Source organism: Cygnus atratus, chromosome 17 (genome assembly GCF_013377495.2).
Source record: "Cygnus atratus isolate AKBS03 ecotype Queensland, Australia chromosome 17, CAtr_DNAZoo_HiC_assembly, whole genome shotgun sequence".
Lineage (NCBI taxonomy): Eukaryota > Metazoa > Chordata > Aves > Anseriformes > Anatidae > Cygnus > Cygnus atratus.
In genome coordinates this window covers 149,997-177,903 of record NC_066378.1, presented here as the reverse complement: position 1 = coordinate 177,903, position 27,907 = coordinate 149,997, and the positions used below count along the sequence as shown (strand labels likewise).

At 62.7% G+C, this 27,907-nt stretch overlaps 1 protein-coding gene across 3 annotated transcripts; it reads right to left on the bottom strand.

Moving 5' to 3' along the window:
- Nucleotides 1–58: 58 nt before the first annotated feature.
- On the bottom strand, nucleotides 59–27,239 carry SMTN (smoothelin). 3 transcript variants are annotated; one of them, XM_035569246.2, is made up of 22 exons: nucleotides 27,042–27,206; nucleotides 19,945–20,105; nucleotides 19,537–19,630; nucleotides 19,291–19,369; nucleotides 18,846–19,183; nucleotides 16,561–16,663; nucleotides 15,979–16,292; nucleotides 15,663–15,726; nucleotides 14,123–14,215; nucleotides 13,412–13,792; nucleotides 12,237–12,328; nucleotides 9,828–9,944; nucleotides 8,343–8,501; nucleotides 8,131–8,206; nucleotides 7,658–7,822; nucleotides 6,713–6,775; nucleotides 6,484–6,547; nucleotides 5,907–6,077; nucleotides 5,706–5,829; nucleotides 5,477–5,628; nucleotides 3,901–4,070; nucleotides 59–1,091 (listed from the first exon to the last, which is right to left on the bottom strand). In XM_035569246.2, the coding sequence occupies exons 1-21, from the start codon at nucleotides 27,090–27,092 to the stop codon at nucleotides 3,926–3,928; spliced, it is 3,006 nt and encodes a 1,001-aa protein (XP_035425139.1). In that variant the 5' UTR covers nucleotides 27,093–27,206; the 3' UTR covers nucleotides 59–1,091; nucleotides 3,901–3,925. The 3 variants fall into 3 exon arrangements, with proteins under 3 accessions (XP_035425139.1, XP_035425140.1, XP_035425141.1); XM_035569247.2 differs by lacking the exon at nucleotides 13,412–13,792 and having other exon boundaries at nucleotides 27,042–27,213; XM_035569248.2 differs by lacking the exons at nucleotides 9,828–9,944; nucleotides 13,412–13,792 and having other exon boundaries at nucleotides 27,042–27,239.
- Nucleotides 27,240–27,907: the final 668 nt, after the last annotated feature.

Sequence of the window (27,907 nt, the reverse complement as noted above, 5' to 3'; positions counted from 1 at the left end):
GGCTCCATGCGGCCATGTGGCTTGGAGGGGGTGGGGAGAAGGACTGGAGGCAGAGGCATTGCCCTATAGAATAAACCTTTATTGTCTGGCTGGTGTTGGTACACGTGTCAACGCAGGTGTAGACGGTGATGAAGGGGTGAGTGGCACTGAGCACAATGTGCCCAGAGCTGGGGAGGAGCACGGGGGCTGCCTAGACCCTGGCCCCTCGCACCCTCCCTGCTCCCCTCCAGCTCCCCAGCACGTGGGTGCTGCAGGTCCCTGCCGTGGAAGTGCCCTGGGCACGTGAGTGCAGTGGGAAGCAGGGTGTCAGCATGGGGCCATCCCAGAGAGGTGGCACCAAGCAGGGACTGTGGTGGGCAGAGAGGCTGGCTTCCCTGTAGGGAGGCCAGGAAAACCGCTCTCGGGCTGCCTGGAGACCAAGGTGCTCTGCCTTATGGATGTACCAAAACCAGCAGTGCCCACCAGGGCCCTGGTTCTTGGGGGTCCGTGGGCTGAGTTGCACTTACGCGGACCCATGCTGGCTCAGGGCCCGAGGGCATGACCATGCCCCAGCCTCCCTGGGAAACAGGGGCACTGCCCACATACAAACAATTCCTTGAAAACAAATAACTTAATATGCTAGAGCATGGCGGGGGGGAGGAGAGCCAAGCTGGCTGCAGGGAGGGTGGCATCCTGGGCAGCATCCACTTGGCACTGTCCTGCCCTGCCCATGCGTTCAGCTGGCTGGCAGCCAGCCAGGGCCGAGGCTGACTGAGGAGCTCCAGCAAGGCTAAAGCGGGGGTGACCCAAGTGACAGAGTCCCCCCTTCCCCAGTGCCAGCCCCACAGCCTCTCCAGGCCCTCCCGCCAGCCTCTCCGCGGAGCAGCAGCTCCTCCGCACACCAGCGTCCCTGCGGGGAGGGGGCAGTGAGGTGTCGGGCAGCTGCAGGCCAGGGCAGGCTCTAGCACTCTTTCTGCCGCATGCGCAACTCGTGGCGACGCAGGTGGTTGTAGAGGGACTGCACATAGGTGAAGACGCACTTGGGGTCTGGCTTCTTCCCCATGATCATCATGTCTTCCACCTCCACCAGGGGCACGCAGTCTGCCAGCATCCTGTGGAGACGCAGGCCTCAGCACGGCTGGGCGGGCTGCCCCTTCCTGCAGGAGACTGGGATGGGGTCCGCCAGCGCTGGGTACCTCTGCCCTTGGACTCACCCTGCCCTCAGTGCCCCTAGCCTACTGCTCCTGCTGCCTCCAAGGCCAGGCAGCCCGCAGGCACTGCTCACCCTACTGTCTCCATGCTCCCCTGCCACCCAAGTGAGTACACCCTGCCCCAGCTCCTGCCCTGCTCTCAGTGCTTGCAGTCACCTCACAGCCCCTTTGGGCGTGCCTACCCTCCTCCGCCAGCTAATTCTGGTGCCTTTTTGGCAGAGACCTGCACGTGCCTGCACTGTGTCCTGCTGCCTTCACAATGGATCCAGGCAAAGGCTGCCTGGCTGCAGTGGAGCCGCTGGAGTGTCCCTGTCCCACGCTGCCCTTTTCTCCTGCCCCTGTTCCCCAGCTCCCATCAGCTCTGCCAGCCCTGTTCTCACCCAGGTGCTGGATCACAGTCCAGGTTGCTGGGTCAGGCGTGCCTGCAGGCCACAGCGCTGCTGGAACTGTGCAGCTCGGCCCTCGCCCCTGGCTACCATGGCCATGGCTGCATCTGCTGCATCAAGGACTGTGCTGGGCCCTTCCCCAGCTGCTGCCAGCCTCAAGGTCATCGCTGCGATTAAAGTTGGCCTCTGGGCGATGCTGCTAGTCCCAACTGCAGTGCTCACGCTGCCCCTCTGCCGTGAACAGCACTCCAGCCAGCCCCTGCCCTCCCACAGCCCTCCCAGGGCTGAGTGCCACCCCAAGCCCGGAGCTGGGGCTCCCGTCCTGCCAGGCCCCAGGCAGATCCTCAGCCTCAGGGGCTGCTGGCACAGCTGGGTCAGTCACTGCTGCAGCCAGGTATGGAGGGAAGAGTAGGGCCAGCTCCCACCTCACCCCCACCCCTGGGCTGTTGAGAGCTTAGGGGTGGGCAGGGGGTTGCCCAGGAGCAGATCAGAGCTACTGCTGCCTGCCCAGGTCACGGCAGCCCTCCCACCAGTCCCAGGTGGGCAGCAGCGCAGGCACCAGCACCCACAGGGAGTGGTGCACAGGGCTGGTGCAGCTGCTGCTGATAGTGGCTGACAGGGCACAGGCTGTGATGGGCCCCAAAATAACAGCCCCATGCTGAGGCGAGAGCTGGGGAGGAGCAGGCTGAAGCTCAGCCTAGGGCCAGGCACTGGCGCATGGAACACAGCCTCACTTGGGACCACCAGGCAGTGATCAGGGCTGGAGATGGTATATGATGCTTCCAGGGTCCCGCAGTGCCTACACAGGCCTGGCTTCATGTCCGACTGGTCGTGTAGGGTGAGCCAAGAAGGGGGCTCATTGGGGCTGCTCTAACCATACTGGGAGGATCGGACACCCCTAGCTGACACCTTCTGCAGCAACACCCTTCCCCCAGTCCTTTCCCCCCTGTGCCAAGCTGCAGAGTCCCACCTGGATTTGCTGCGTGCTTCAGTACCCCCAGCACAGTACCTGGAGTGAGGGACTCGGGTCTGGCTCAGGCACAGCCCAGAGCAGAACCACTGCTGGTGCCAGCCCTTGGGCAGGGAGGGATGGGTAAAAGGAGCAGTGGGCTCAAGGAGAGATCCCCAGCTCCTGGGCTCCTCACAAGTGCTGCAGCCATGCTGGGGGGGGGGAGGGTTCAGGCCAGCCCAGCAGCTGTGTTTGGGGACCTGCTTCTCTGCCTTGCTCCTTTGGTTAGCACTGCAGGGCCACTGCAGAGCTGGAACTCAAAAGGCCATGGAAGCAGTGGGCCCTGAGCCCAGGGCCTGGCTAGCACCAACCCCACCACGTGATTCAGCAGCCCAGGGGGCCATGCTCAGGGCCTTGGAAAAGCACCCGCCTGGTCACAGGAGGCCCCTGTTACCGCCAGCCCAACCGTGGGCCCAGTCCCAAGGGTGATGGAAAAGCTAAGGCAGCACAGGGAGACAGTCTCTGTCCTTATAAAGGCATTGTTTGGGCCTTGGTGTGCTCATGCACTGTGGAGCCAGGGGAGAGGAGGCTCCAGCGCCAGCTGGGATGCCCCTGAGAACAGGCACAAACAGTGCAAGAAGAGGCAGGACCGGAGCCTTGAGTCACACTTTCCAGGCTCCCCTCTCTTTCCCATATATGAGCAGAAAGCACCTTGGCAGGGGGAGGGTAGAGAACATCCTCTGCCACGCCTGACCCCACAACACGGCACTGGCTGCAGCCCTCCTGGCCGGAGCTGGCAGCCTCCCCCCACCCAGGGCAGGCAGCCCTGATTTTGGGGGAGGAGGCAGCAGCAAATGCAAGCAGTGGGGTGGGGGAGAGGCTAGGGGGCAACGGGTGCTCACCCATCACCTGGGCAGAACTGCTCGGGCCTGTGCTGCAGAGTACTTCAGAGTGACCTAAGTGGTGTTCCCTGTTAGCCAACGGCTCAGCACCTGGGCCAGGATTGGTGAGCAGGAGGCCAGCGAAGAGCCACAGCAGCACTGCTCCCACTGAGACCATCCCTGTGGCTGGAGAACCATCACCCCCCACCCCAGCTGACACACTCCCCTCTCCGGCCACCATCTCAGCCCACTCCCCCCCCAGAGCTATTCTGAAAGCAGAGAGGAGGGCTATTTGCCTCTACCCCACTCCTGGCAAGAGGGCCACAGCTCTGCCCCACAGGCCAACACCACCAAAACTCAACCCTCGCCCACCAGCATCCCCCATCCTCTCCCCCAGCCACAGCTCCCCGGGCCCTCCTGCTGAGCACATGGCCAAGCTGCAGGACGCGGGCAGGTGGCTGTGGGGGGTGGTAATTTGACAGGAAGATTCTCACCATCGCTCCCGGGGGTGAAAATGGGCTACGACTTTTTGGTTTTTACCAGCCCCTTCTGGACCAGGCAGCGATAGAATTCCTGAATGTATGTGTACACACACTTCCAATCCGGCTCGCGCATCCGGACCATGTCCTCCACGTCCAGCAACTGCGGACAGTCTGCGTGCTTCCTGGGGGCAGGGAGAGAGAGGGGCAAGCCAGTGACCGCAGCCCAGTCGGGGAGGGGAGAAAGAGAGAAAACAAGAGACATATCAATGCAGTTCCCGTTCCCCGGGCAGATGTTGCTCTGCTCTCGCATGCTCTGGGGGTGCACGATGCAGGGCAGGACAGGTCCAGGCACCACCACGCTCCAAGGCCATTCAGTGAGATTTGGGGGCCAGGTCTCACAAGCGGGGGATGGGAGGGCAGGGGCAGGTGAGCAGTGTGGACAGGCGTGAGGTCCAGAGGGAACGACAGAACAAGACAGAGGAGGGAGGGAGTGAGGTGTTCTGGCGCGCCTGGTGCTCGGGGAGCAGGTTCCAGAGCGGAGCAGTGTTCTATATAGCTCGTATATAGACTGGCCGGGAGGGCCAGGCAAGCCCAGCCCTCCTGCCCAGCTCCGCTTGGAACTGTACGGTACAGCCCTGGTGCAGGAAGCTCAGGAAAAGATGCTCACAAGAGCTGGAGGAGGAGGAAGGATGAGAGGCCACCTGGCTTCCAGGCCGGAGAGATCGATGGCTCTCTCAGTCCACGTACCGGTCCCCAATTAAGGCAAAAAGTCTATTAATAGGAGCGCCGAGACCCAGATAGACGGCCCCCTATTCCTGTTTGCTCCACCAAGCAGCACCACAGCACCATGGGAGCTCCCGGGAGCTCCCAGCTCATGCTGCCGCACTGAGCACCAGCCAACTGCCACCCGCCAGGGCAGGCGGGGACAGGACCCCCTCTGAAACCTGCCTGATCCTGCCCTGAGGCAGCCGCCAGCAGAGTGCTGGAGGGGAAGAGGAGTGGATGGGAGGAGAGACAGAAGGAAGGAGAGAGGGCCTGGCTTCCAGCCCTCCAGCTGGATGCACTCCCGTCTCTCAGCACCCAGGAAAACCAGAAGCAAAAGGGGAGGGAAGAGACTTGAGAAGCTGCGATGGTGTTTGAGCCCCTACAACTGTGAAGGAGGCACCTGCACGTACAAACCCAGCTCCCCGGTTCCAGCTCCCCAGGTGCTGTAGTCCCTCACCCAGCACCCTGGAATAGGATGTACTATGCACAGCAGGGCAAGCTCAGAGCTGCTGCCATGCCTCGCAGAGCCTGCCCTGGCTTTGGGTCCTCTGCCCCATACCCAGGAGGCCCAGACCGCATGCCCACCAGCTCCACACCAGACTGGGCTGTACCAGCCTCTTGTGGCTCTCTGTACACCCAGGCACTGCTGTTCCCAGTGTCCCAACCTCATTGCATGGCACAGGAGAGCAATGCTGATGGGTGCTGAGCCTGGGGCAAAGCCAGCTCCTCTAGAGCCATTGCTCTTGCCCTGTCTGCATCTTCCTTGCCCAGTCAGCAAGGAGAGCTGTCCTGAGCATGGGACACAGCACCACGAGTTACGTACTCTGCAGAGGAGAAGGCCACCTCGAAGTTGTGACGGCGATTCTGGGGTGTGAGCTGGCTGTAGTCAAAAGCCTCTGGAAAGAAGTTGTGGACCAAAGCACAGAAGGCCATGCCATCGCTCCAGCTGGATGAGAAGTTCTGGATGTCCACATGCTGTGGGGAGGAAGAGTTAGCAAGGGGCACAGAGACTGGCCCAGCCTGGCCCTGGATGGGGACAAGACAGCACTGACCTCATAGCCCCGGGTCTTGGCTCTGCACCAGTCCAGCAACATCTGCTTGATGCTGCTGGCATTGGGAACACCAAAGCTGGAGGAGCGCTGCACAGCTGTGCGTGCCACCGCAGGGTTTGGAGAGCTGTGGGAGAAAACACAGAGGGTAACATACACGTGATGTTTACCGCTCCAGTTGTCCTGTGCCTGGCCTGTCCTCACCTTCCACCCTCCTTCTGCAGCTTCTCAATCATGGCCTTGCGAGCCTGTGAGGCGGATGTCTTGGGCAGGCTCTGAGCTTTCATCAGCTCCTTCTTCTTCTCAGCCTGGCGCCGCTCCAGCGCCGCCAGACTGCTCTGCCTTGAGGCACTCTCATCTTCCCGGTCAAAGATGCTGGAAGCAACAGACAAAGCATCAGTGCAGAAGGTGATGCATGCAGCCCTGGGAAGTGCACACAGTGTCCCCAGACCCTTGTCATCACTGGTAGCTCAAAGACCATCCCACTGGTCCCATCCCAGGAACGTGGAGGTGACAGAACTCTGTGCTGTGAGTTTTCCTCGTGGGGGGGCTCACCACCCAGGCTCCTGCCCACAAAGGGAACCCCCAGGCTGCTGCTGTGAGGACCACTGCAGAAAGTGAATGTGCATCAAGGAACAGGAGGTGACTGCTGGCTTTGGGGATGTCCCCATATGGGGACAACACAAACTGGACAAAGAGTGTGCAACCAGACAGCTGACAGACTGCTTTACCTGTCCTGTTGCTGGGCTGGTAAGGGCCCTGCAGAGGCACCACCACTCACCTGCCTGTCTTCTTGGAAGAGGAGCTGTAGGATGATTTGGTTTGAACAAACGTGCTGCTGCCATCTGCAAAGACAGAGAAAGAGGCCTCAGACAGGAGCCACAAAGAAACAGAACCGGGCAGGCTGAGGGGCTCTCCACCACATGCTCTGCAGTAGCAATGCCCCCGTGGTTATGCCCAGAGGATGCTGTGGAAAAAGGGCAGCACAAAGGGGCAGCAAAAGCTCTTACTGTCTGATCTCTTCACGTAACTCGACTCCATGGTTGTTGTACGGGAAGTCTTGGAGCCATCATCTGCGAGGAGGAAGGCAAAGTGGGATCAGCTGGGTCGGGGTGACAGCAACATCTACAGAAACTGACTGCCGCAAAGCACCCTTGTGTCCACATAACATGAAAGGGAGAAGTCCTGGACAGCCAGTGGGAGGAAGGGGCACAGCTATGTCCAGGACAGACAAGAAGGGCAAGACAGATGGCATGTGCCCTCCAGACAGCAGAGACCAGGCAGAGCGGAGAGGCCAGGTGAAGGAGCGGGGAGGCAGGACGGCTGGAGCAGCCCTCAGCCACAGACAACAACTCTCAGCTTCAGCTGGCCAGCACATCCAGGGATGCTGACAGCAAGAGGTGTAGGTGACAGGACAGTCCTGAGGTGCAGAGAGCAGACAAGGCCTATGCCAACACTGATTGGGAGTACAGATCAGGTAGGAAGGCACTAAAACTGAACCCTTAAAGCTCAGGTCCCAGGCAGGCTCTGGGAGAGCCAGGAGACACCCACATCCTCCTGAAGCAGGAGGCTACCAGAGGGAAGGCAGCAAAACCTGGCCCTAAACCAAGGTTCTGCTCTCTCCAGGGTGCAGCTGACCCCATGTACCCACAGTGTCACCTCCCTGCACAGGGAGAGCAACAGAAGGTGCCTGGGTCTCTGTGCTGGTCCCTGCCCAGGGCTCTGCAAGGCCCAGTGCATGCCACAGGCTGGGCTGTAGATGGAAATGCCGGAGGTCCTTGAAGACGGTAAGCTCAAGCCAGATCCAGGGCAAGTGGAGAGAGTGGCAGAGAGAGAAACAGTGGTGAGCCTTGGCAGCAGAGCACCAAGAAAGCTCTCGGCACAGCTTCCCAAATGGCCAACACGCCTGCAGAGCCAAGCAAGCAAGGCTCCTGCTCTGCCAGACCTGCCCTTACTAGACTGGATGAGGCGTTCTGTTTTGGTGACAGTGCTGCGGGCTGAGCCATCGGCCGAATGGGTGCTCTGCGTGGTAGTGGTCTCGGTGGTGTGGCCGGCCCTGCCTGCTGTAGCCTGGCTCTTCATCTCCTGCAGCCTCTGGTCCCGCTCCTTCTCCCGCTGGTCTGCAAATGCACACGTGAGATGGCATCAGCAGCAAGATGCAAGGTCCATGGGGTGACGGACGTGGTCCCAGCCATCCCAGGGTCTTGCCAGCTGCAGCCAGTCCAGAACCAGCCTGGCAAAGCCAGGGGTGTAGCAGAAGACAAAATGCCCTCATCTTTACTACCCAGATGCCCCTGCTCAGACACCCTCCTCCTGGCTCCAACTGCAACACCTCTGTAGCTAACAGCAGCCCCACACACCCCAGCCCTCCCTGCTGCCCCATATCTACCATGGGCCACCATCCACCAGCCCAGCAGCTGCCAGCTACCTCGCTTGCGCTGACGCAGCTCCCGCATGGCATTACGGATCAGTCGTCGCTCCTCAAAGTCTGTTGTCTGATCCAGCTGCAGGAGGAAGGGGAGGTTAGCATCTCCCGTCTGCTCTTCTCTCCAGCCCAGTTCTGAGACCCCTTGCACCCAGGCTGAGTCCTGTTCCCAGGAGCCCACACCACCCTCAGGAGCACCACGGTGAAGGAAGTACCATCTTATCCAGAACATCCTCATCCTCAATCCTGTTCAGCTCCTCAATGTTTAGCTTGGTCCTCTTTTCCACCTCCTTCACTTGGACCTTCTCCATGCCATTGGGCAGCTCTGGCTCCAGCCTTGGTGCCTGGGGCTGCTCCACCAGCTCTGGTTCCATCTGCAAGGACAGTACCATATGCCTGAGCCTCACCAGCTCTGCTGCCCGCCGTGCTGCTCAGGGCCCAAGTTCCCCAAGAGCCTGTTTGCTTGCACAGTACCACAGGTGGCAGGGACCGTGGAGGAGACGTGCTGCGTGGTGTAAGAACTCACAGTTGGTGGGATTCTGTGAATGACAGCAGTGACCAAGGCAGGCAGGGGAGCGTAATGACCCCCAGCTCAGCACACCACAGCCCACCGTGCCCCAGGAGACTCCAGGCCTTCTCTTATCTGCTTCTACTCTGGCTGCTGAAATGTCCCCAGACATTTCCCACTGCAGCCTGTGGGTGCCCACGACCCACCAGAGCCACCAGGGCCTCCAACAAGGCAAGGGGGAACCCAGAGGGACCAGACTGGGCCACACCATGCCTGGTGCCTCACAGCTAGCAAGGTGCTGGCAAGGCCAGTGCACACCATTAGCAGCAAAGGGATTTCCAGGGAATTAAGGGACTTAGTGTAAAGAAGAGCTTGTGGAGCAGATCAAGAGCCTCCCTGTCATCTCTGCTCAGGAACTAGGCCAGCTCAGCCCCCACAGGAGCACAGCCAGGATGCCAAGTCCCTTTCAGCGCGACCCCCAAGCAATGTGCCGCAGGCAGCTGTCCAGGCCCAGAATAGGGCCTGGAGGCAGTGGGCAGGAGGTGTCAGCAGGGGACCAAGGCAGCCCCACTGCACACCTGGCCCTGTCCCATGCCCCTGCCAGGCGTGGGGCAGGCAGGCACACACTTGCTGGCACCTGGCTCCCCACTCAACCCAGGCTGGAGCCAGCAATGCCCGCGCCCCACAGCAAAGCCCCATGTGGCAGGAGCAGCACAGAGCCCAGGGCCACTGCAGGGTGAGACGACTCCTGCAACTCGAGCCCGCACGGGGGCTGGGACAGCTGCCCCCCAGCCAGCACGCCCTGTGGCTGGCACGCCAGCAATGCAAAGCAGGCAGGCACCATTGGCTCTGTCTCAGGGCCCTGCCCAGTGCTAGCCTCCCACAGCAGCGGGCCATAATCACGGCTAATCCCGGTGACACTGCCTGCCTGTTCCAGACACCCACTCTCACAGGCCCTCCTTCTGCCATCCCTCGCCGAGGGCTTCTGCTTCGCCCCAGCTCTGCACCCGCTTGGCCTGGGGGCTCCAGCTTCAGCTGCCTGGCTGGCACTGCTCAGCGGAGCCAGCAGCACCCTCAGCCCCACAGTCCACAGAGATCCAGGTCAGGACAGTTCCACCCTCCTCCCCCATACCTCCCCCCGGTGGGAGCTGCCTGGGGCCAGCCTGCCCGGACCAGCCCTGCTCACACTCACAAAGCTGTTGCTCCGGGAGAGGTGCACAGATGACTGCTGGCGAGTGCTGGAGAAAGTGGGTGGATGGGCCACGGGGCTGCCGGGCTCCTCGGTGCCCTCAAAGTGAGCGCAAGGGTCCTGTGCTTCCAGAAAGAGGGTGCTGAGGTCCTTCTCCGTGGGCTCCTGCGGCCCCAGCCACAAGGCCAGTACATCCAGCCGGCGGCCCAGGCGCGCCAGCTCTGCCCGTAGCACCAGGTGCTCTTCCTCCAGGTCATGCAGGGCACGGGCCAGGGGCTGCACCTGCCGCAGCGCCTGCTCCAGCTGCCCCTCCACTGCCCGCCCGAAAGCCTGCAGCTCCCACCGCAGCTCCTCCAGCTCAGCCGCCCCAGCCTGCGCCAGGCCCTCCAGGCTGGCCCCCGGCATGGTGCCAGTGGGCTCCAGGGCTGCGGGCGCTGCAGCGAGCCTCTCTCAGCTGTCTCCTGCTCTTTATACGAGCTTCAGGGGCACCACCCCCAGCTGGAGACCAGCCCGGCTCCACGCCGGCTCGGCTATTCTTGTCGCAGCAGCTGGGGGTCCTGTGCAGGGGTGCTTAGGCAGGCGCTGACACTTGGAAGGATTTCCAGGCCCTGGGGGACCAGGTGGCCCAGTCAGGGGCGGGGGGGGGGGGGGGTGGAAACGACACTGTGGGGGCAGGGTGGGTGCCTGGCAGCTGCTGCAGGAAACAGGGTCCTGCCTCTGCCAGCCCATGGTACCCTTCCTGTCAGTAGGTGCCATCATGGCCAAGTGGCATTGGGGCTCTGTGGGATGAGCCCTGGGCTGTGAGAGGAGGCAGGCAAAGGCAACAGCCCTGTATGATCACAGCTGTGCTGCTCTGCTGCATGCAGACAGCCCCTCCTACACAGCCCTGGTAGCTCGAGGGACTGGGACCACCTTTTGCCTTCCTTTGTCCCTTCTGCCACCGCTGAGGACTCCATCCCATGTCACCCACGAAACACAAACCTCTTTAGCCCCAGGCCAGTGAGGGTGCAGGGTCCTGTGCCACCAGCTGTGACCATGGGAACCCATGGGGGGACCCATCTCCCCTCACAGCACACAGCTGGATGGCACGCCAGGTCCCCATGCACCAAGCACGCACAGCACCCCCAGCATGCCAGCAAGAGGTGCACACTACAGTAGCTACTGCCCCCCAGCTCCACACACGCCACAGGTCCCCTCAGACTGACCCCTACCTGACAGGGCTGAGGGCAGCACAGCCTCTTCCTCCTCCACCTCCCTGCCCGCTTGCAGCACACCTGGAAGCTGTGTCTGCCACTGGGCAGCTGATGTGTCCTGAGCCCTCTCCCAGCACGGCAGCACCGCTAATACCTTAATGAGAGCTGACGGGCCGTAGGGGTGAAGCCTGCGCGAGCGCGTTAGCACAGGGAAGTCATCCTCCACAGGCAGTAAGCTGCCCCTGGGCAGCAGGAGCTGCATCCTGGTGCAGGCAACATTTGCAGCCAGCCCCACCAGGCTGCAGGTACTGCCTGCTTCCTGCTGGCAGAGGCAATGGCTGAGCTGAGCCTATAACGAGCAAGCAACGCTCTGGCCACCAGCACTGCCATACTCACAGAAGCAGGCAGGCAGGCAGGCCTGGCATTCAGCCTTGAAGGGCCATGAGCTAGGCAGCACTGCTCTTGACATCCCAGCTTCTGCCAATGCCACTGTGTGCACGCATGCTTTGCATTGCCCTAGATGGCCAAGAGCAGATAAAAGCACTTGAAGAGCTGTACACACTGGACTGCCTCGTGGGCACCTCCAACCCATCACCCTGCACAAGCCCTGCTGCCCCAACACCCAGGGCTGCGTTCAGATCTCCCCCCAGAGCTGAGCGCAGGGGCAGAGGTGGTGGTTCCAGTTGTACCCAAGAATCCCTCTGTGCCAGGTAGGCACAGCTTGAGAGCACAGAGAGAGGAATAGGTGAGACCCCAGCCCACCGCCCCAGGGCAGATCTAGGAGCAGAACCCCTAGCGGTGTTTGCCAGAACAGGCTCTGATCCTTCATGGCCAAGCTCCATTCCCAGGATGGAAAACACAGGGGTGGATGGCTGAGCTACCACCATCCTAAGAGGTATCTGAGATCAGAGAGAGAGACACACAAAAGCCTTCCACCTACCCCCACCCCAAGTATCTGTATATGCTGTGGCACAGACTGGAGTGCACAGGGCTCATCAGTCCAGGGACACAGGTCTACACACAGACCACAGAAGCTCCCCCACCTGTAGAAAAATCAGCTGGAGCTTCCAGATCATCCTGCCACAGACAACTGCCTGCCCTGACGCACAGAACAGCATGGCTGCTCCCCACCCCAAGCCCAGGACCCTGCACACCATGCCCAAGTTAGGCACAGCCCTGTGGCACACAGCCCCTTTAGACACCACCTGGGTACACTCACCTTGATGACATTGCTGCTGATGCTGCAGACGCTGCTGCTGCTGGGGATGGTGGTGATGCGGATGGGGGTGCTCCTAAGCCCCAGGGTAAGCTCTGCAAAGGAAGCCACAGGTACTCGGGGCTTGCTCCAGCCTGGCAGGCTCAGCCCTGCATTCACGGCTGGGGAGAGGCTCCGGCTCCGGCCAGGCTGTCTGCCTGCTGTATGCATCCTGCCTCAGCAGTAGGGCGCTGAGCTCTGGTGCACAGAAAGGGCTCCGGGGACAGCTGATAAATGTGGGAGCTCTTGCATGAGGGGGGAGGCAGGCCCCCCTCACCATCCCAGCACGCCCTCCCCCCTAAGAAGGACAATTTCCACAGCTCTCCATCTGTGGCCAAGACTCCCTGGTGTGAGGGACAGCCCCGGGAGAACATGCGGAAGCATCCTGAGCCAGCAATGTCCTTGTGCAGGCAGGCAGGGCTGGACTGGGCATTGCACAGCGGTGGGAATGGGATGTTGCATGGACGCTCAGGCCAGTGGGAGAAGGCAGGTCTATGGGGATGTGGCATGAATATGGGGCAGAGGACTGGGCAGGATGCAAGGATAGGGCAGTGTTTTGGGGCCAGATGGGTCAGGGCAGCCCGTAGGGACAAGAGGAAACAAGACTGTGAGGACAGGGCAGGGGGTAGGTGAGGACCATGGGCATAGAAGGGAGTGTGGCAGAACGGCAGGGACAGGGACAGACAGCCTACGAGCACAGAGATGTGTTGAGCAGGCTGAGCGTTCCCTGCCAGCAGGTGAGGGCTGCCAGGCACATTCCTGCCCACAGTCTGCTCTTTTGGCAGAGCCCACGCTCAGCCTTCTGGCCGCCAGCACCTAAATCCCACCCCCTGCTGCTCACCTGCCTGCCGCTGCCCACATATCCTACCGGTGCCTGCCTGTCCCGACAGCACCGACCTGCCAGCGGCTGCCCACACGCCCGTCGCCGCCCTCCTGCTTACTGGCTTCCACCCGCTCGCTGGTGCCCACCCGCCCCTGGCACCTGCCCGACTGCGCGCGTCACCCCTCCGGGCGTCACCCCTCCCGGCACAGCCTGCGGCCCCTGCGGCCGCTCCCCGCTGTCCCCCCAGCGCCCACCTCCCTGGCGGGTGCCCAGCTGCCCGTCGATTCCCGCTGCCCCCATCCCGCCCGGTGCCCACCTGCCCGCTGCTGGCTGCCGGGGGCGGCCACGACGCGGGGCGTGAGGGACTGCGTGAGGGGCTGCACGCGCCCATCCTTGATCTCGATGGTGAAGTAGGTCTTCATGCCGTCGTGGGCGCCGGGGCCGGGGCCGGCGAGGCGGGGGCCTGCGGGCGGCTGGGCCGGGCTCTGCTCTGCGCCTCCGCCGCCGCCCCGCGCGTTTTGAGCGGGCCCCGGCGGGGCCGAGCGCGGCCCCCGTTGCCATTGGCCGGGCCCGGCCCGCCCCCCCGCGCCGCCCGCCCCCTCGGGGCCGCCCGCCGGGGCCGGGGCCGCAGGGGCGAAGCGCTGGGCACGCTCTCGCACCGAGGAGGAGCGCCGGACGGGGCCGTCGGGGCTCGGCTCTGTGAGGGACAGCGCAGCCGGGTCAGCCTGGGGCTAGCCGAGCACGCCGTCGAGTGCCCCGCCGTGCACGCGGCCCCTGGGGCGCCCCGCCACGCGCTACCCCCGAGACACCCACACCGCCATGCGTGCTGCCCTCGAGCCGCCCCCACCTCGCGTTCTGCCCCCCCCGAGGGAAACACGCGGGCAGCCGGAGGCTGGCCCCGCTCCGTCAGCGGCATCTGCCATGCGGCATCCTGCTGCGACGAAGCTCCTCGCTTCCCCGGGCTCCGCTGCCGGGAGACCTTCCCCCGGGAAGCACAGAGAGAAAAGAGCCACCACGGGAACCTTACCCACGCGGCCAGCCGGGCACAGGGAGGACGGTGTTTGCTCCCAGCGGTGAGTGTTCAGGCGAGCCGGGGTCCTCGCTACGTCCTGGGTGGGTGCTGCCATTCGAGAAGAGAGAGGCCGTTTCCAGATATGCAAAGAACAAGACAAAGGGAGCAGAGGGTGAGCGCAGCACGGGGCAGCGTTCTCAACTGCCCCCAATGGGCACAGCACCCCTGTCACCCCACGTTCCCCACAGTGCAGCACCAAAACCCGCTGGCACCTGCAGGCCGCCCTGCAGTGCAAACTTGCAGCACAGAAAGGTAAGGGAAAGACCGAGGCATCCACACCCAGGTGGGCACCAAGGACCTGGGGTCTGTGCTGAGAAGCTGGGATCATCCCTGCCCCTGTGGGACCCTGTCAGAGCTGGGCCTGCCCAACATCGGCTTCACGGGGAAGAGGAGGGAGCACAGTGGCTCAGCTCCCCTCCAGCAAGCCCTGAGGTGCAGGCACAAGGCCCTGTGCTGGGAGCTTGGCCTGGCCCCACTGCAGGGCAGGCGAGCCAAGCTGCCAGCCTTCATGCAGGGGCTGAGAATCACTCATGCTGCTGCCTGCTCCAGAGCCCCGTCAGGAACAGCTGTCCCGTGGTAGGGCAGGGCTGGGTGCAGAGGGGGCAGCTCCTGGCCAGGGCCAGCAGCGCTGAGCAGGCACCTGCTCTGGCCCGGGTCACTGACACACCCAAGCAGTGGGGCTCAGCCTTTACCCAGCAGCTAGGCCCGGGCCCTACTTGCCAGGCTACCTCCAAGCAGGAACTTGACCTTCAGGGTGCCTGGGGCTGCAAGCTCATTTTCAGTCTTTATTTCCTCCTGGCACAGCAGAAGGGAAGGATTTTCCCAGCAGCAGGACAGGGCATCTATTGCCCAATGCGATCTCTCTAGGCTGCCAAGAGGACTCAGCCAGGCAAGGAGGTCCTGGAGCGGTGCTCAGCTCCCGGACAGGCCAGCAAGCAGAGTCCCGGGGGGGGGGCTGGGGCCAGACGGGTGCTCAGCTCCCAGCCTTATTGGGACAAAGAATGCAAAAGGCCGGGGTTTACTGCACGCGCAGATTCCCTTTCATGGCCCTGCAGCAGCCCGGCCAGTAGCTGGGGGACTTGTAAACACTGTGCCTGGCACCCCACTGCCAGGGCTGAGGCCTGGGCCGGCCCCACAGCAGCTGGAAGAGGGTCAGGCCCACAGCCAGGTGGCAAACAGTCACCAGCCACGATGGCCTTTGACCTGGCCACTTCCAGCTGCTGCATTCCTACCCCGAGTCATGTTCCCAGGGATCATGACCTGTGGACTCCATGCTGCCTCTGGGGAGGCTCAGCCCCCAGGCAGGGCAGTGCATCCTCCCAGGCGTCCTCCCAGCACGGGGCTGCACCGTCTGGCCAGCGGCTGCTTGGAAGGGCAGGGCTGGGGCAGCGAGGCCTGGCGCTGTGCAGGGCGCTCGCACCCGGTGGTGCTGCCAGGGCTGGGTGAACCTCCAGCCCAAGCTGCTCTGTGTTGCCCTGTTGAGAGCTGCCCTTACCCGCTCGCTTCTCCTCCAGCTGCACAGCCTTCCCTGATGCCTGGCTTCGCACACAGATGACAAACTGCAGGAGGGGAAAGGGGCAGTGCAGTGAGCTGGGGAACTACCCAACACACAGCCCCCCCCCCCACCCCGTCCCCCCACCGCTCCCAAAACCCCTGACAAATCACAGCCCACAGGGGCAAGCGCTGGGACCAGTGTTGTGACAGGTCCCTGAGCTGCCTCCATGTGTGGCACCTCCAGCCCCTGCTAAGGGGACCTGGGCGCGTATGGTCTCAGTGGTTTCTAGCCCCTGCTTTTGCCAGCATTCCTCTACCTGGTTGCCCTGGCTGACAGCACAGGGCTGATGCTGGGGATGCTGCTCTGCCTGGTGGCTTTGCCCTGTGCTGCACGTGGTCTCTAGCTGCTCAGTGTGGGGCTCCTGCACGGCAGAGGGGCTGCTGGGGCTCTTGTCTTTCCAGGAGGCCTGGTACTGCAGTTCACTCTCGGCCACATGCTTGGTGCATGGCTGGACCTGCTCCAGCTCCGTGGCGTGGTCTTCAGGTTTTAGGGCTGGAGCAGGCTCCGGTGCTGGAGCAGGCTCCAGTGCTGGGTGCAGGTCTAGGATCACCAGGGTTCCCGAGGCTGTGCCTACAAGAGAGAGAATGGGCTCCATTCAGGGGGAGCCTCAAGCTGCCTGTGCAGCATCGCCACTACCAAAGACCCAAGCAGGCAACTAGCTTTTCTGACCCAGCCTGGGCTTTTAAGGGGATTTCCCCCACCTCCCCCCCATACCTCTCCATCCTCCTACTCCCCTTAACACCCCAGTTTCCCCCACGCTCCCAAACTTTGCTCCATACTCCAGGCAGGAGCCTGGGTAGGGCTGGGCCTATGGTAAATGGCATTTACACGGACTCACCCTGGGCACTGGGTTTCTGGGGCCCTCTCAGCTGCTGGCTGTTCAGCTCCCGCGTCTCAGTTTGGGCATGCTCCTGCTCCACTGATGCGTCTTGCTCATGGGCCTGGGGAGAGTCAGGGTAAGAGCCCAGCCGTGCCTGCAGCTGCCCCCACCCCAGGTGGGGGGTCAGGGGTGGGAGGGGAGGCAGGTCAGAAGTGCCATCTCCAGCAGCTCTGTCCCCTCCCTGCCACCTGGCCAGGGACATGCTGCAAACTGTGGCCTCTCCCTGTGCCACCCAGATGCAGTAGGGCAGGGGACAGCACACCCTTGTGGACACAGACCATCCTGCACCCTGCACTAGGGTTACTGCAGAAGGCTTGTCGGGGACAAGTGTCCCTACACCTTGCTGCTTCCACTGCCTTCCCCAGACTACCCTTGGCCACTGGCAACCTGCTGCAGTACTGCCTGGGGTCAGAGGGCAGGGCAGTCAGGCAGCACTGGCCAGGCTGGAGGGATGCTGTGTCCACTGAAATGTGATCAGACCCCTCCCTCCTACCATCCCTGGGGCTCCCAGCACTCCTCTGCGGAGGGCAGAGGAAGGAGCTCCTCTTGGGTCCCTCTGTGCCTTCTGCTACCTGTTCACGACAGAGAAGCAGACCAGCCTTGTCCAGCATAGATTGCACGAGGTGGGAGGAGAGGACAGTTCCTGCCCTGTGCCCCTGTCCTGCTTCCTCATCTCCAGGCATCCAGAGAGCCCCACAGCACAGGGGAGCACCCAGCTCCAACTCGCCTCACGGTGCCATGTCAGCCTGTCTCTGCAAGCGTCTCCAGCACCTCCACTCAAATGGGGATGGTCAGGGTCACACACTGATGTCTAAGCACAACAGCAAGGGTATGTGGGTGATGGGCCTGCTTCCCTGACATTCTTGAGCAGAGTCAGTGCATCCTGGCAGTATTTGCCTCATCAGTCAGGGCACAAGTCCTGGCTGGACAGACACGGCTGGGAACAATGGGGCCATCTTGGTTCCCGGTGGCTGCAAAGGCTTGGAGCAGCAGCATAGAGCCAGGAGGAGATGAAGGATCACAGTGGAGAAGTAGAGCAGAACGAATCTGGAGTGACATGAGCTCAGATCCTGGTGTAACTCCGGGAAGGGGGGAGGCAGAAAGGGGACCGTACTCCAAAGTTTCACAGGAGAAAGCAGTACTCAAACCTGTACCCCACTGTGGACTCTGTTTAAAGGAAATGCCTCAGATTTTGGAGATGTTGGACAGATAAAGTGGTACAGCCCCACTGGCTGCTCAGGAAATGCCCCTGCACAGACAGGGCTGCGTGCAGCAGTGCTCTGGGGGCTATGGTGCCAGCAGATCCTGACAGGGAAGGATTACAAGTCCTGAAAGGTGATGCTGGGCACCTTCCCCTCCCACCAGCCTCTTTCCAGGGTCTTGGGGGAAGCAGAGGATGAAGCTAGGGTAAAAAGAAGCAGATGCAAGGTCTGACTTGGCTGTGGTTAAAACCACTGCTTCTCCCTCTCCCACCCTCTCCGCCAAATGGAATCCCTGCGCTGCGTCTCTGCAGGGACCTGCAATCAACATGAAAGCTGCCATGCCCTGCAGGGTCATCACTGTCAGACAGGAAATTTGGGTTTGCACCCATTCCTTCTGGCCCTGGCCCTCTGCCTGCACCACCAGCTCAACCTTTCCCCACCTGAAGAGTCATCACTGGTGGGCTCCAGCCTAGCTCCAGACCAAGCCTGGGCCCCTTGAAGGTGAGCAGGGACAGCCAGTGTGGGGAAAGGGTGGCTCAGATTTTTTGCCTGTGTAAGGCAACTGCTACTGGCAGCTGCTGCAGGCAGGACAGGCAGCCATCAAAGCCTGGCATGGAGCAGACATCTCCCCCCCCAGGGAACACCGTCCCTCTAGTGCTGCAGCAGGGAAGGATGCACCAAACTCATTGAAGCACCCTGCAGCCTCCTTGCGTTTGCACCCAGGCTGTGTCTCCAGGACAGCTGCAGCAGCGACTGCTGGACAGGCCCAGGTGAACCTGGTCCAAGGCAACGTCTGACACTGGTCACGGCTTGCACTGGTGTCCTGGGTGCTCCTGTGACCAGGCACAGTCACATCCCCAGTGTCCCCAGGCCCCCACAGACCCCTGCTTCACCACCAGTGGCACCTGCTCCAGTCCCCCTAAGGCAAGTAAGTCACATATGTGTAGGTGTTTTTGCCCCCAGAAGGCTAGCACCGGAGCCCAAGGAAAGGGCAAGGAGATGTCCAGCGGTTCCCCCACTAGCAGCACCCTGCACACTCACCACAGGATGTTCAGGCTCCTCAGCAGGCAGCTGGTCTGCATCACTACCGTGGCTGCTCTCCTCTGTCCCAGCCAGCACCGGCTGCTCAGCATCACCCCTCTGTCTGCTCTCCACACTCCCGGCTACAGCCAGGGACTCAGCGCTGCCCTGACAGCTGCTGTCCACACTCCTCACTGCAGCTGGAAGCTCAGAGTCTCCTCTCTGGCTGCTCTTCCCATTCCCAGACAGAGCTGGCGCTTCAGCATCATCCCTCTGGCTGCCTTCTGCACCTGCAGGCATGGCTGGGGACTCAGTGCCATCCCTCCGGTTGCTCTGCACATTACCAGCCAGGGCTACAGCTGGATGAAAGCAAAGAAGGTGTTTAGGAAGGAGCTGGCCACGTCCCAGCACCTCTCGGGTAGGTGTACCAGCCCGCCCTGGCGGAGACACAGGGAGAACACCTCACCTTCAATTTCCTCAGCCCGCAGCTTGCGGATGGCAGCCCGGATGAGCTTGCGCTCCTCGTATTCACTGGCTGCCCGCAGCTGCAGAGGGGAAGACCCAGGAGTGAGGCACAGGGAGGCCTTTCCCACCACAGGTTCTCCAGGGTGGGGAGCAGGGAAGCCTTGATGACACATGGCTCCCCACACCACCCCAACCTTGAGGTATGGGCCAGGCAGGGCCAGCCCAGGCCCCAGCAGCAGCTACTCACCAGCTTTGTCAGCTCTTCCACATCGGTGATTGATTCAAGTTCCCGGGACAGGGAAGCCAGAGCCTTCTGCTGCTCTTCCTCCAGCTGCTGGGACCTGCACCAGGGCTGGGGCATCAGAGCAGCCAGCCGGCAGCCACGGTGGGCACTTGGGAGCAAAGCACTGCACAGCCAACGCCACCCCACCAGCAGCGCAGGCAAACTCAGGCAACGGGGTCCCCGTGCACGCAGCTACCCGGTGCCAGGCTGCTCCCACCCCCGCACCCATCAGCGTACGGCCAAGCTACAGCAGGGCAGGCGTTATTAAAGCCCCCACCCGGGGGGAGTGGGGCGCAGCCAAGCGAGGACGTGGTCCTCTCGGGCTGAGGCGGGGGAGAGCGGGAGCTGTGCCCTGCCCCGGGCTGTACTCACCGCAGCCAGTTCTCCTTGTTGTCCTGCCGGTGGCTGCCACGCTCGGGGCGGAAGCGCTTGGATGCCAGTGCCTCCTCGTCCCTCTCCAGCTCCTGTCGCTGCAGCTCCCTGATGGCCGAGCGGATGCGGCGCCGCTCAGCAAGGTCCAGCGTTGCCTCCAGCTGGGAGAACAGGGCAGGGCTCAGTGCTGTGCTCTCCGGGCTGCCCACGCGCCGCACAATGGGGCTGTCTGTCCTGCTCTGCCCACGCGCGTGCCACACGCTGCCTGGCACTGTTTGCCCTACGGAGTGGAGCAGGGCACCCCCTCCCCCACTGCCAAGGGACAGAGAGAGCTTGGCCTTGGCATGGGACAGGACACACGAGGCTGACAGAGCAGGAAGGGAGCTGGGCACCATGGCTGGGACCACGCACAGCAAGGAGATGGGGCACATGGCAGGAACACCCATCAGTGGCCTGTGTGGCAGCCAGGGGTCAGTCCTCTGCCCTCCCACGCCAGCAGCACAGGGGCGAGCCCTCCTGCCCCCTGCAGCAGTGCAGAGACTGCCCAGGCCCCTCTCGCATAACCACCCCACCTCACTGGGAGATGCTGGCACAGTGGATCCTAGCACCCCCGCCGGAAAGGGTCACCCCAGCACAGCCAGCGCCAGGCGGGCTCGTCACTCCCATCCAGCAGCACTGAGGGATGGCAGGTGGCTCTTGGAGCCAAATCCAAGAACAGGATCTACCCCAAAGCAAAGCCCATGTCCATGCATGTACAGGATGCCAGACGTGGGGAAAGGTCAGCCATGGCAGACACAGCCTCACTGCCTTCCCTCTGTGAGGCATCAGGACCAGTGCAGGGTGCTGGCTCCCAGCGAGGGAACTGAGGAGGTGATTTCCCATGGAGCTTGTTAAAAATAAACCCTGTGACCCACAGCAGCTGCTGTCAGCATCAAGCCCCAGCATGCTCGGAGTAACAGCATCCACATCACAGAACAAGAGCATCAGTCCCCTTCCTTACAGTCCCACAGGACACCACCAGACCACCAAGCCAAGCGCTGAGGCTTTGGGTCACAGCTGAGCAAGAAGACCAGCTTTTGTCCCTAAGCTGAGCCCATCCACTCTCAAGCCAGGTTTGCGAGCAGCACAGCAAGCGTGGAGCAAGCCGTGGGAGAGCCTCAAGCCACTGCAGGTCTGCTGCACACACTGCGGCTCCCAGCACAGACTCTCCTAGCAGAGCCATCGCTCTCCAGCTTCTCCTCCCTGCACTGGGCTGGGGCAGGGCTGGAGGGAATATTTCCATCCAGGCTGAGGACAGCAGGTGCAGGGAGTCTGGAACAGAGCTGCCTTGCACTGCCCCGGCGGCAGCTGGAAATGCGGTACCTTGACAGCTCGGATGCTGAGCTGGGAGCAGCGTCTTGCCCGATGCTGGGAAGACCCCAGATGGCTGCACCTCAGGACCACTAGCCCGCAGGGCCACCCTCCAAAGCCAGGCAGCGCCCACCAGACAGCACAGGACACGTGGTATTAGGGATGAGGATCCCCACTGCCTCGTAACCTCAGAGGCAGCAGCTCAAAGCATGAGCGCTCCCTCCCACTTCCCTCCCGGCACCCCCTGTGGGGCCACCAGGCAGCAGGCCAAGATCGGCACACTGCAGCCGGTTGTCACATCCTGCACAGCGCAAGCATCCACCCCCTGGGCAAAGCCAGGGGCTCGCAGCCCTGCACCATGCCCCCCCACTCCACAGGGTGGAGGCTCTCATCTGGAGGTTGCACCTCTGCAGGCACAAGAGCAGGGAAACAGATGAGAAGAGCCAGAGCTGCCGTGCTCCCAGGACACAGGGAACGCCAGGGCAGGACACCCAGGGAGGAAGTCGGCCCCTCCATCCAGAGGGCCTCCCACTTCCCATCAGTACTCCGCAACTGTGCTCGCCTGCCCGGGCCGCTGCCAGCACCCTTGGGAAGCTGCTGCAAGATGGGGCTGCGAGGACAAAGACACCAGCAGTGGGGCCTTTCCCCATGTGGATAATGGGCAGGTCACCCTAGAGACAGGAAAGATTTAGTGGGGACTCCTCCAAGCAACTTCTTGGCACTTTTCTGCACAGAAGAAAGTGCCCAGAAAAGCTGCAGACCCTTTGGCCAGCTCGCACTGTGCACGTTCCCCAGCAGCAGCTCTACCCCAAGCCTGAATGGAGGAGAGCGGTGTCCCTTGCAAAGGAGACACCTCTTTTTCTGCTGGCTCCACGTGCAGCAGAGAAGTAGGGTCTTGGAACAGAGCGGCCAGTGCAAGTGAGCTGTGCACCATGCAGAGCCGTAACAGCGTCAGGCCAGGCAGCAGGGCCAGCCCCAGCCCATCCTACAGCCACGCAGCCCTTGCCATGGCAGGCCCCAAGTCACAGACGGCTTCCCTGCTGCCTGCACTGGGGTGGGAGAAGCCTCTGCCCCAGCAGATAAGATAGCCTGATGCCACAGCAGGAGAGACCCTGGGGCCACCCTGTGCTGCCCAGCCAGGCAGGAACCCCAGCTCCAGTATGCACAAGGTGATGCCAAGGGTCCAGGGAAAGAGATGGGGCCTGCACAGCTCAGACCCAAACACGGAGCCAGGTGGAGCAACAAGCCAAAAGAAAAAACAGGGACCCACAGACTCTCTGAGGTACGTTCACGGACCTGAGGCAGGGGGTTGGAGGAGAATGGGGAGGAACAGTGGCAAGCGAGGCTCTCTGCAGCTGTGCAAAGGCCGTAAGGACAGAAAAACTCTCTTCTGCCCCATGCTGAGAGGTGGAGGCCTGGACCATTTGCTAAATAAACTGCTGGCTGCACGCTGTTCGGCCCTGGCACCCAGCACAGGAGGCTCAGAACCTCCCAGCTGTGGTGCGGAGGCAGCAGCGTGGCTACAGGAGCCGGGAGCGCCCAATCTGGTTCACATCCCAGAGCAGAGGATGCCCTGCTGACCCTCAAGCATGCCTGACAGCCTCCCCCCAGTCTTTCACTGTTACCAAGCTTCGCTCTCCTCAGAGCAGCCTTGGCTTCTCTTGGGGGCAAACCCACAGCAAGGTGGGGTGAAAAGCAAAGAAAAATCTGGCAGCAGCACTTCTAGAGGTGTCCTGCCTCCAGCACCCCAGCTGCCACTTAGAAATATGAAGTCAAGAGAGAACTCACTGCTGGACAGAAAGGAGGGAAGGAGAACAACCAGGCAGGGTCTGCCCTGCCCAGGAGGCTCTGGATGGGATCTGACCTGCACCTGGGTCCCGGTGGGTTCAGCAAGCCTTTCCTCTGCAGGAGAGATGGCAGCAGAGCAGGAGAAGGAGCCTCATCCCAAGCCCACGTCAGCACAGAGCCAGGACAAGGCAAACAAATGGCTCTGGAGGCTTCGTGGCCAGCGACAAGGGGAAAAGTGCCGGAAACCACAGCTGGAGTCAGGGGTGGGAAGGGGCCTAGGGGCCCGGCCCAGCCTGCAGTAGCAAGCCCAGAGCTCAGGACATGCCGGGGCCCCACGGGCCCTGCCCAGCCAGCAGCAAATTAACGGTTGCAAGCAAACGCCCTCCTCGTCACACACACAAAGTGGCTTTGTGAGAAGGGTGCTGGCAAGCCACCCATGGGCTGCTTTCCTGATGATGCCCAAGTGCGGCAGCATTCAGAGCCTTGCCTCGGCCCCAGCCGCACCAGGGCTCGCCCGCCAGCAGAGGGCTGCAATTAGCCCCGCAATTAGCCCTGCATCCACCCACCTCCGGGAAGAGGCTGAGCACAGAGGGGCACTGAGCAGGCTGGAGCCCAGCCACGGGGAAGCTCAGCTCTGGGGACAGGAGCCAGACACATCCTCAGAGCAGCCGCGAGTCCTCAAAGGAGCCACTCGCCTGTAAAGTGTTTCCTTAGCCCCCTGTTGTCACTTTTGGAAGGAGATGTGGAGAGCGCGACTGCCTCCCAGACAGAGGAAGCAGGAAGGACAGCTGGGTGGCCGGGACACGGCAGAGATGCAAAAGCTTCTTGGGGCTGTTGAAGCAGCAGCTTTTCTTAAAGGCCGTCAGATGTAAAAAGAAGGACACCTCATGCCTGTGACTTTCCTAGCTCAAGCCTGCCCTACCCCTGCTTCTGCCTGATAAGGGATTTCCATCCTGCCTGTCTAGTTAACCAGCCTGAGATCTGGAGAGGCTATGAGAGGGGGGTGTCCCCTAGTCCAGGGCCAGCAGAACACAGCCTGGTGCTCAGCACAGCTCCAACAACTCCAATATCCCCACTGCTTCCAGCCACGCAACCAAAGACCAGCCCTACAGCCGGCCTGCCCTGGCCCTCACAGCTGCCTTGCCAGCCAGCATCTGCTCCAGGCTCCTCCAAGCCCTCAGCGCCCTCCATGCTGCGTGATGGGTTCCTCCTCACCAGCCTCCCCGGGACCAAGCCGGGCTTGGAGCCTGCACAGGCTACAGTGCAGCACCTCCAAGACCGCTGGCCGCAGGGCCCGCTGGCATCTGTCGGAAACGATGTGCGTGCGAGCCCATGGGAGCCAGGTGGGTGGCAGAGGCTCCCCTGGTCACTCCTGGCCCAGCCTGCTCAGCCCCCACGCAGCAGCACCCCTGGGGACATCAGGCTGCTGCTGGGAGCTCATTTGCTGGGAAAAAGGAGGAGGAGAACAAGACAGAAGCTGAGGGATAGGGAGAGTGAAGGAAGCAGTGGGAGAGGCAGGCAGTTTTCCCTTATATGGGCTAATCCTCTTCCAGCTGAGTGGAGCCAAAACCTAACCAAAAAAAAAAAAATCCTTCCCCGCCTCACATGAGCTTGGAACAGGCTTTCCCCAGCCCGCTCTGCAGAGGCACAGGGAGACCTTCACAACAGCCACTTCAAAGCTGGGTGAAGCCAGGGCAGGAGGCAATCTGAGGGCATAGGTGCAACTGCCATCCTCCAGAGTCCCCCACAGCCACAGGGAGGAGGGGACAAGCCACAGCAACCAGGGATGGAGGGGTAGCTAATAACCTGCAGCAGGATGGAGAAAAGCACTCTCCTCATGGACCTGTCCAGCTGACCCAGCAATGCTGCCCACAGCTCCAGGAGCCCCGTGCTCTGCCTGCGTGCAGCAGAATCACAGGGTAAGGTGGGGGCAGCTTCTACCTTGGACGCCTGCCTGGCCAGGAAGCAGCAGGCACAAACAGTCTACTGCAGAGGGAAGGCACCAGTCCCCACCACGGGCTGCAAAGCCCCATCTGGTTCAAAAGAAGAAAGCCCCAGGGAGAAGCACTGCTTGCTGCTTGGGTAAAATCTGCCTCACTAGGCAGGCCAGAGACCCAGCTACATCTGGACACTCAACCCACCTCCCTGCCACCATTCCTGGGGCCTTGCATCAGTCCAAAGAGTTCAGCAAGTCTCAGGTGGGAAGCGGCAGAGCCAGGGCACCGGCAGGACGGGGAGAAACCCAGACCACCCATTCCCACATCTCTAGGGTCACCCTCTGACCCCTGCTTCATCTCAAGGACAGCAGTGGGCTCTTTAACTGAAGCACAACTCAGCCCGTGAGCAACATTGCTATCCAGCCAGCTTTGTCCTCAAGGATGCTGCTGGCTACAGCAGCTCCTCCGGTGCACAGGGAGTGAGCAGTAGGAGTCACAAAACCCTGAGTGGCTAGCACAGGCACGATCTTAGCACAGAGCAAGACTCAGGGATCGCTGTTGGCCCTGCGCTGCCTGCATCAACTGCCTTGTACAACAGCTCCCTCAAAGTCCTTACGCCCCTCTTTCCTTCTCTCTCCCCCCTTGGTGAGCATAGGGGACAGGTCTGCAAGTTGTCACCCAGAGCAGGCTGAGGAAGGCAGGTTGGGAAGCTCCCTGCAGTACGGCCCCCATGCCGATCCCCTGCCCCCCGAGGTGCAGTTCCCAGTTCCCTAGCACTGTCCCAGCACCCCGACCTTTTCCTGTTCCCTGCAGACGTTCTTTCCAAGCTGACTCAGCTTCCTGCCGCTCACCATTCCCCAGTGCTGCTCCAGCGCTTGCTCCCGGCTACCCTGTGCTCAGCCAAGGCACAAAGTAAGCCCCCCAGCCCTGAGCCCGCAGAGCCAGAGCAGGGGATTAGCTTTGGGGAGGCTGAGTCAGCAGGAAGGTATTGGCCTGTCCCAAGCAGTGCAGCATCCTGCTGGGGTGTCTGGCTTGGGCTCCGAAGTGGATGTGGCTGGCCGGCAGCATGCTGCTGCCAGAAGCACACGGCTTCCCGACACAGCCCTGTCTGAGCAAGTCAGAACCCCGCTCCTGCCTTTGGGTCACACCAGTGTTAATTGCCCATGAGCACACCCAGCCCAGGGCTCAGCTCCAGCTGTTTCTCTTGGGGGACTTGAACTGAGCAGGGAAGCGATTCTGCAGGGACTCTCGGGAAGTTGCTCCAGCAGCTGCTGGGATGCTCAGCAACTCAGGCACAGCACTGCCAGCAGGAGGCAAGTAGCCGGGACTGGGAAGGGTTCAGCTCTTGGGGCTGAGCCAGCCCCGGACAGAGACGAAGCAGAGACCTAAGCCAGATAAGGCAGACAGCAGCTTCCCCACCTGGCACTGAGCAGGTAATTGAGGAGGTAGCAGGAAACATCTTGGTCTGGAGCTGCCAGCCACGGTGACAGAGACAACAGGCAGATGTTACAGCCTGAGCATGGGTGTGAGCGGAGGGCCAACTCTGGCCAAAGCAGGAGGGCTGGAGTCTCCAAAGGCCAACACTGAGGCAAGAAGCGGGCTTGGTACCAGAGCTCACTCGTGCCCAGACCTCCCCTCCGCCAGGTACGGCCCAATCCTTCCAGCCCTCGCTGTCTGGGGCCAAGGCTTCCCTCTGAGGTACAGCAGCTCCTTGCGAGCAGCCCCGCTCACTTCCCGGGCTGCGGAGGCCCGAGGACTCCGGCTCACCGATGCTGCACCAGGAGCTCTCCCACCTGCAGACGCGCAGACACGCTCCTGCCAGGCGGGAGCCCCCCGGCCTCTACAGGCAGCCCGACCTGCCTGCGCCACCAGCCCCCCCCCCCGTCCCTCTCCTCCCTTGCCGGAGCCCCAGGGCTCGGGCACACGCGGCCGCGGCGCCCCCGGGCACGCACCGGCCCCCTCGAGGCGCTCGGACGGCGGCGGGCGGCGGGACCCGGCCGCGCGGTCGCGGCGGGGACTCACCAGCTTCCTCAGCGCCCCCTCGTCCATGCCCAGCAGGCTCTCCTGGGCCATCCTGCCCGACCCGCCGACGGCTCCCGGGGCGACCGCAGAGCTCGGGGGTCCGCGCTGCCGCCGAGGCTCGGCGCTGCCCGGCCGCGCCCGAGACAACAAAGGGCGGCGCGACCCCGCGCCCCGCCCCGCTCCTCCGGCCCCGCTCCCGCTCCCGGCCCCGCGCTGCACCGCGGCCCCGCCCGCGCCCGCCGCCTTCATTGGCTTCTCCGCGCCGGGCGGGACGGCCCAGACCGGTCCCGCCGCAATTCGGGGGCGGGGGCGGCGGAGGGTGGGGCCCGGGGCCGGGCCTGCGGAGCCGCGCGGGGCCGAGGCTGCTCCGGGCTTCCTCCCGCCCGCCCGCCCCGACTTCGGCTTCCCGGTGGCTGCGGGGCTCCGGCCCGGCCCGGGGCGGTTCGGCTGGCGCGGGTGCCCGGCCGGGGCGGCGGTCGGAGCCCCCGGGGGGAGGACTGGGGCCCGCCTTGCTGCCCGGGCCCACACCGAGCGTGCCTCCTCCGTGCCACGCTGCACCCTGCCTCCTCGCCGGGAGACGGGAGGCCCCGCGCCCGTGCGGCTTGGTGCCGACCGCCGAAGAGCGGGGCCCCCACGTGGGCCCCCTCGAGCCCTGCTCAGGGAGCCTGATGGGACCGCGGGGCCCGCTCCAGCAGGCGCGGGGCAGCCCCGCTGTGGGAACACCCCCCCCACCACCACCCCGGGGCGGCGTGGGGGGAGCAGCTGAAAGCCCAGCTCGGCCCGGAGCACGGCTTGGGCTCATCAGGCACCATCTTCGCCGGCGGTCAGCAAGGAGGGGCTCGGAGGGCTGCTGCGGGGATCAGCGT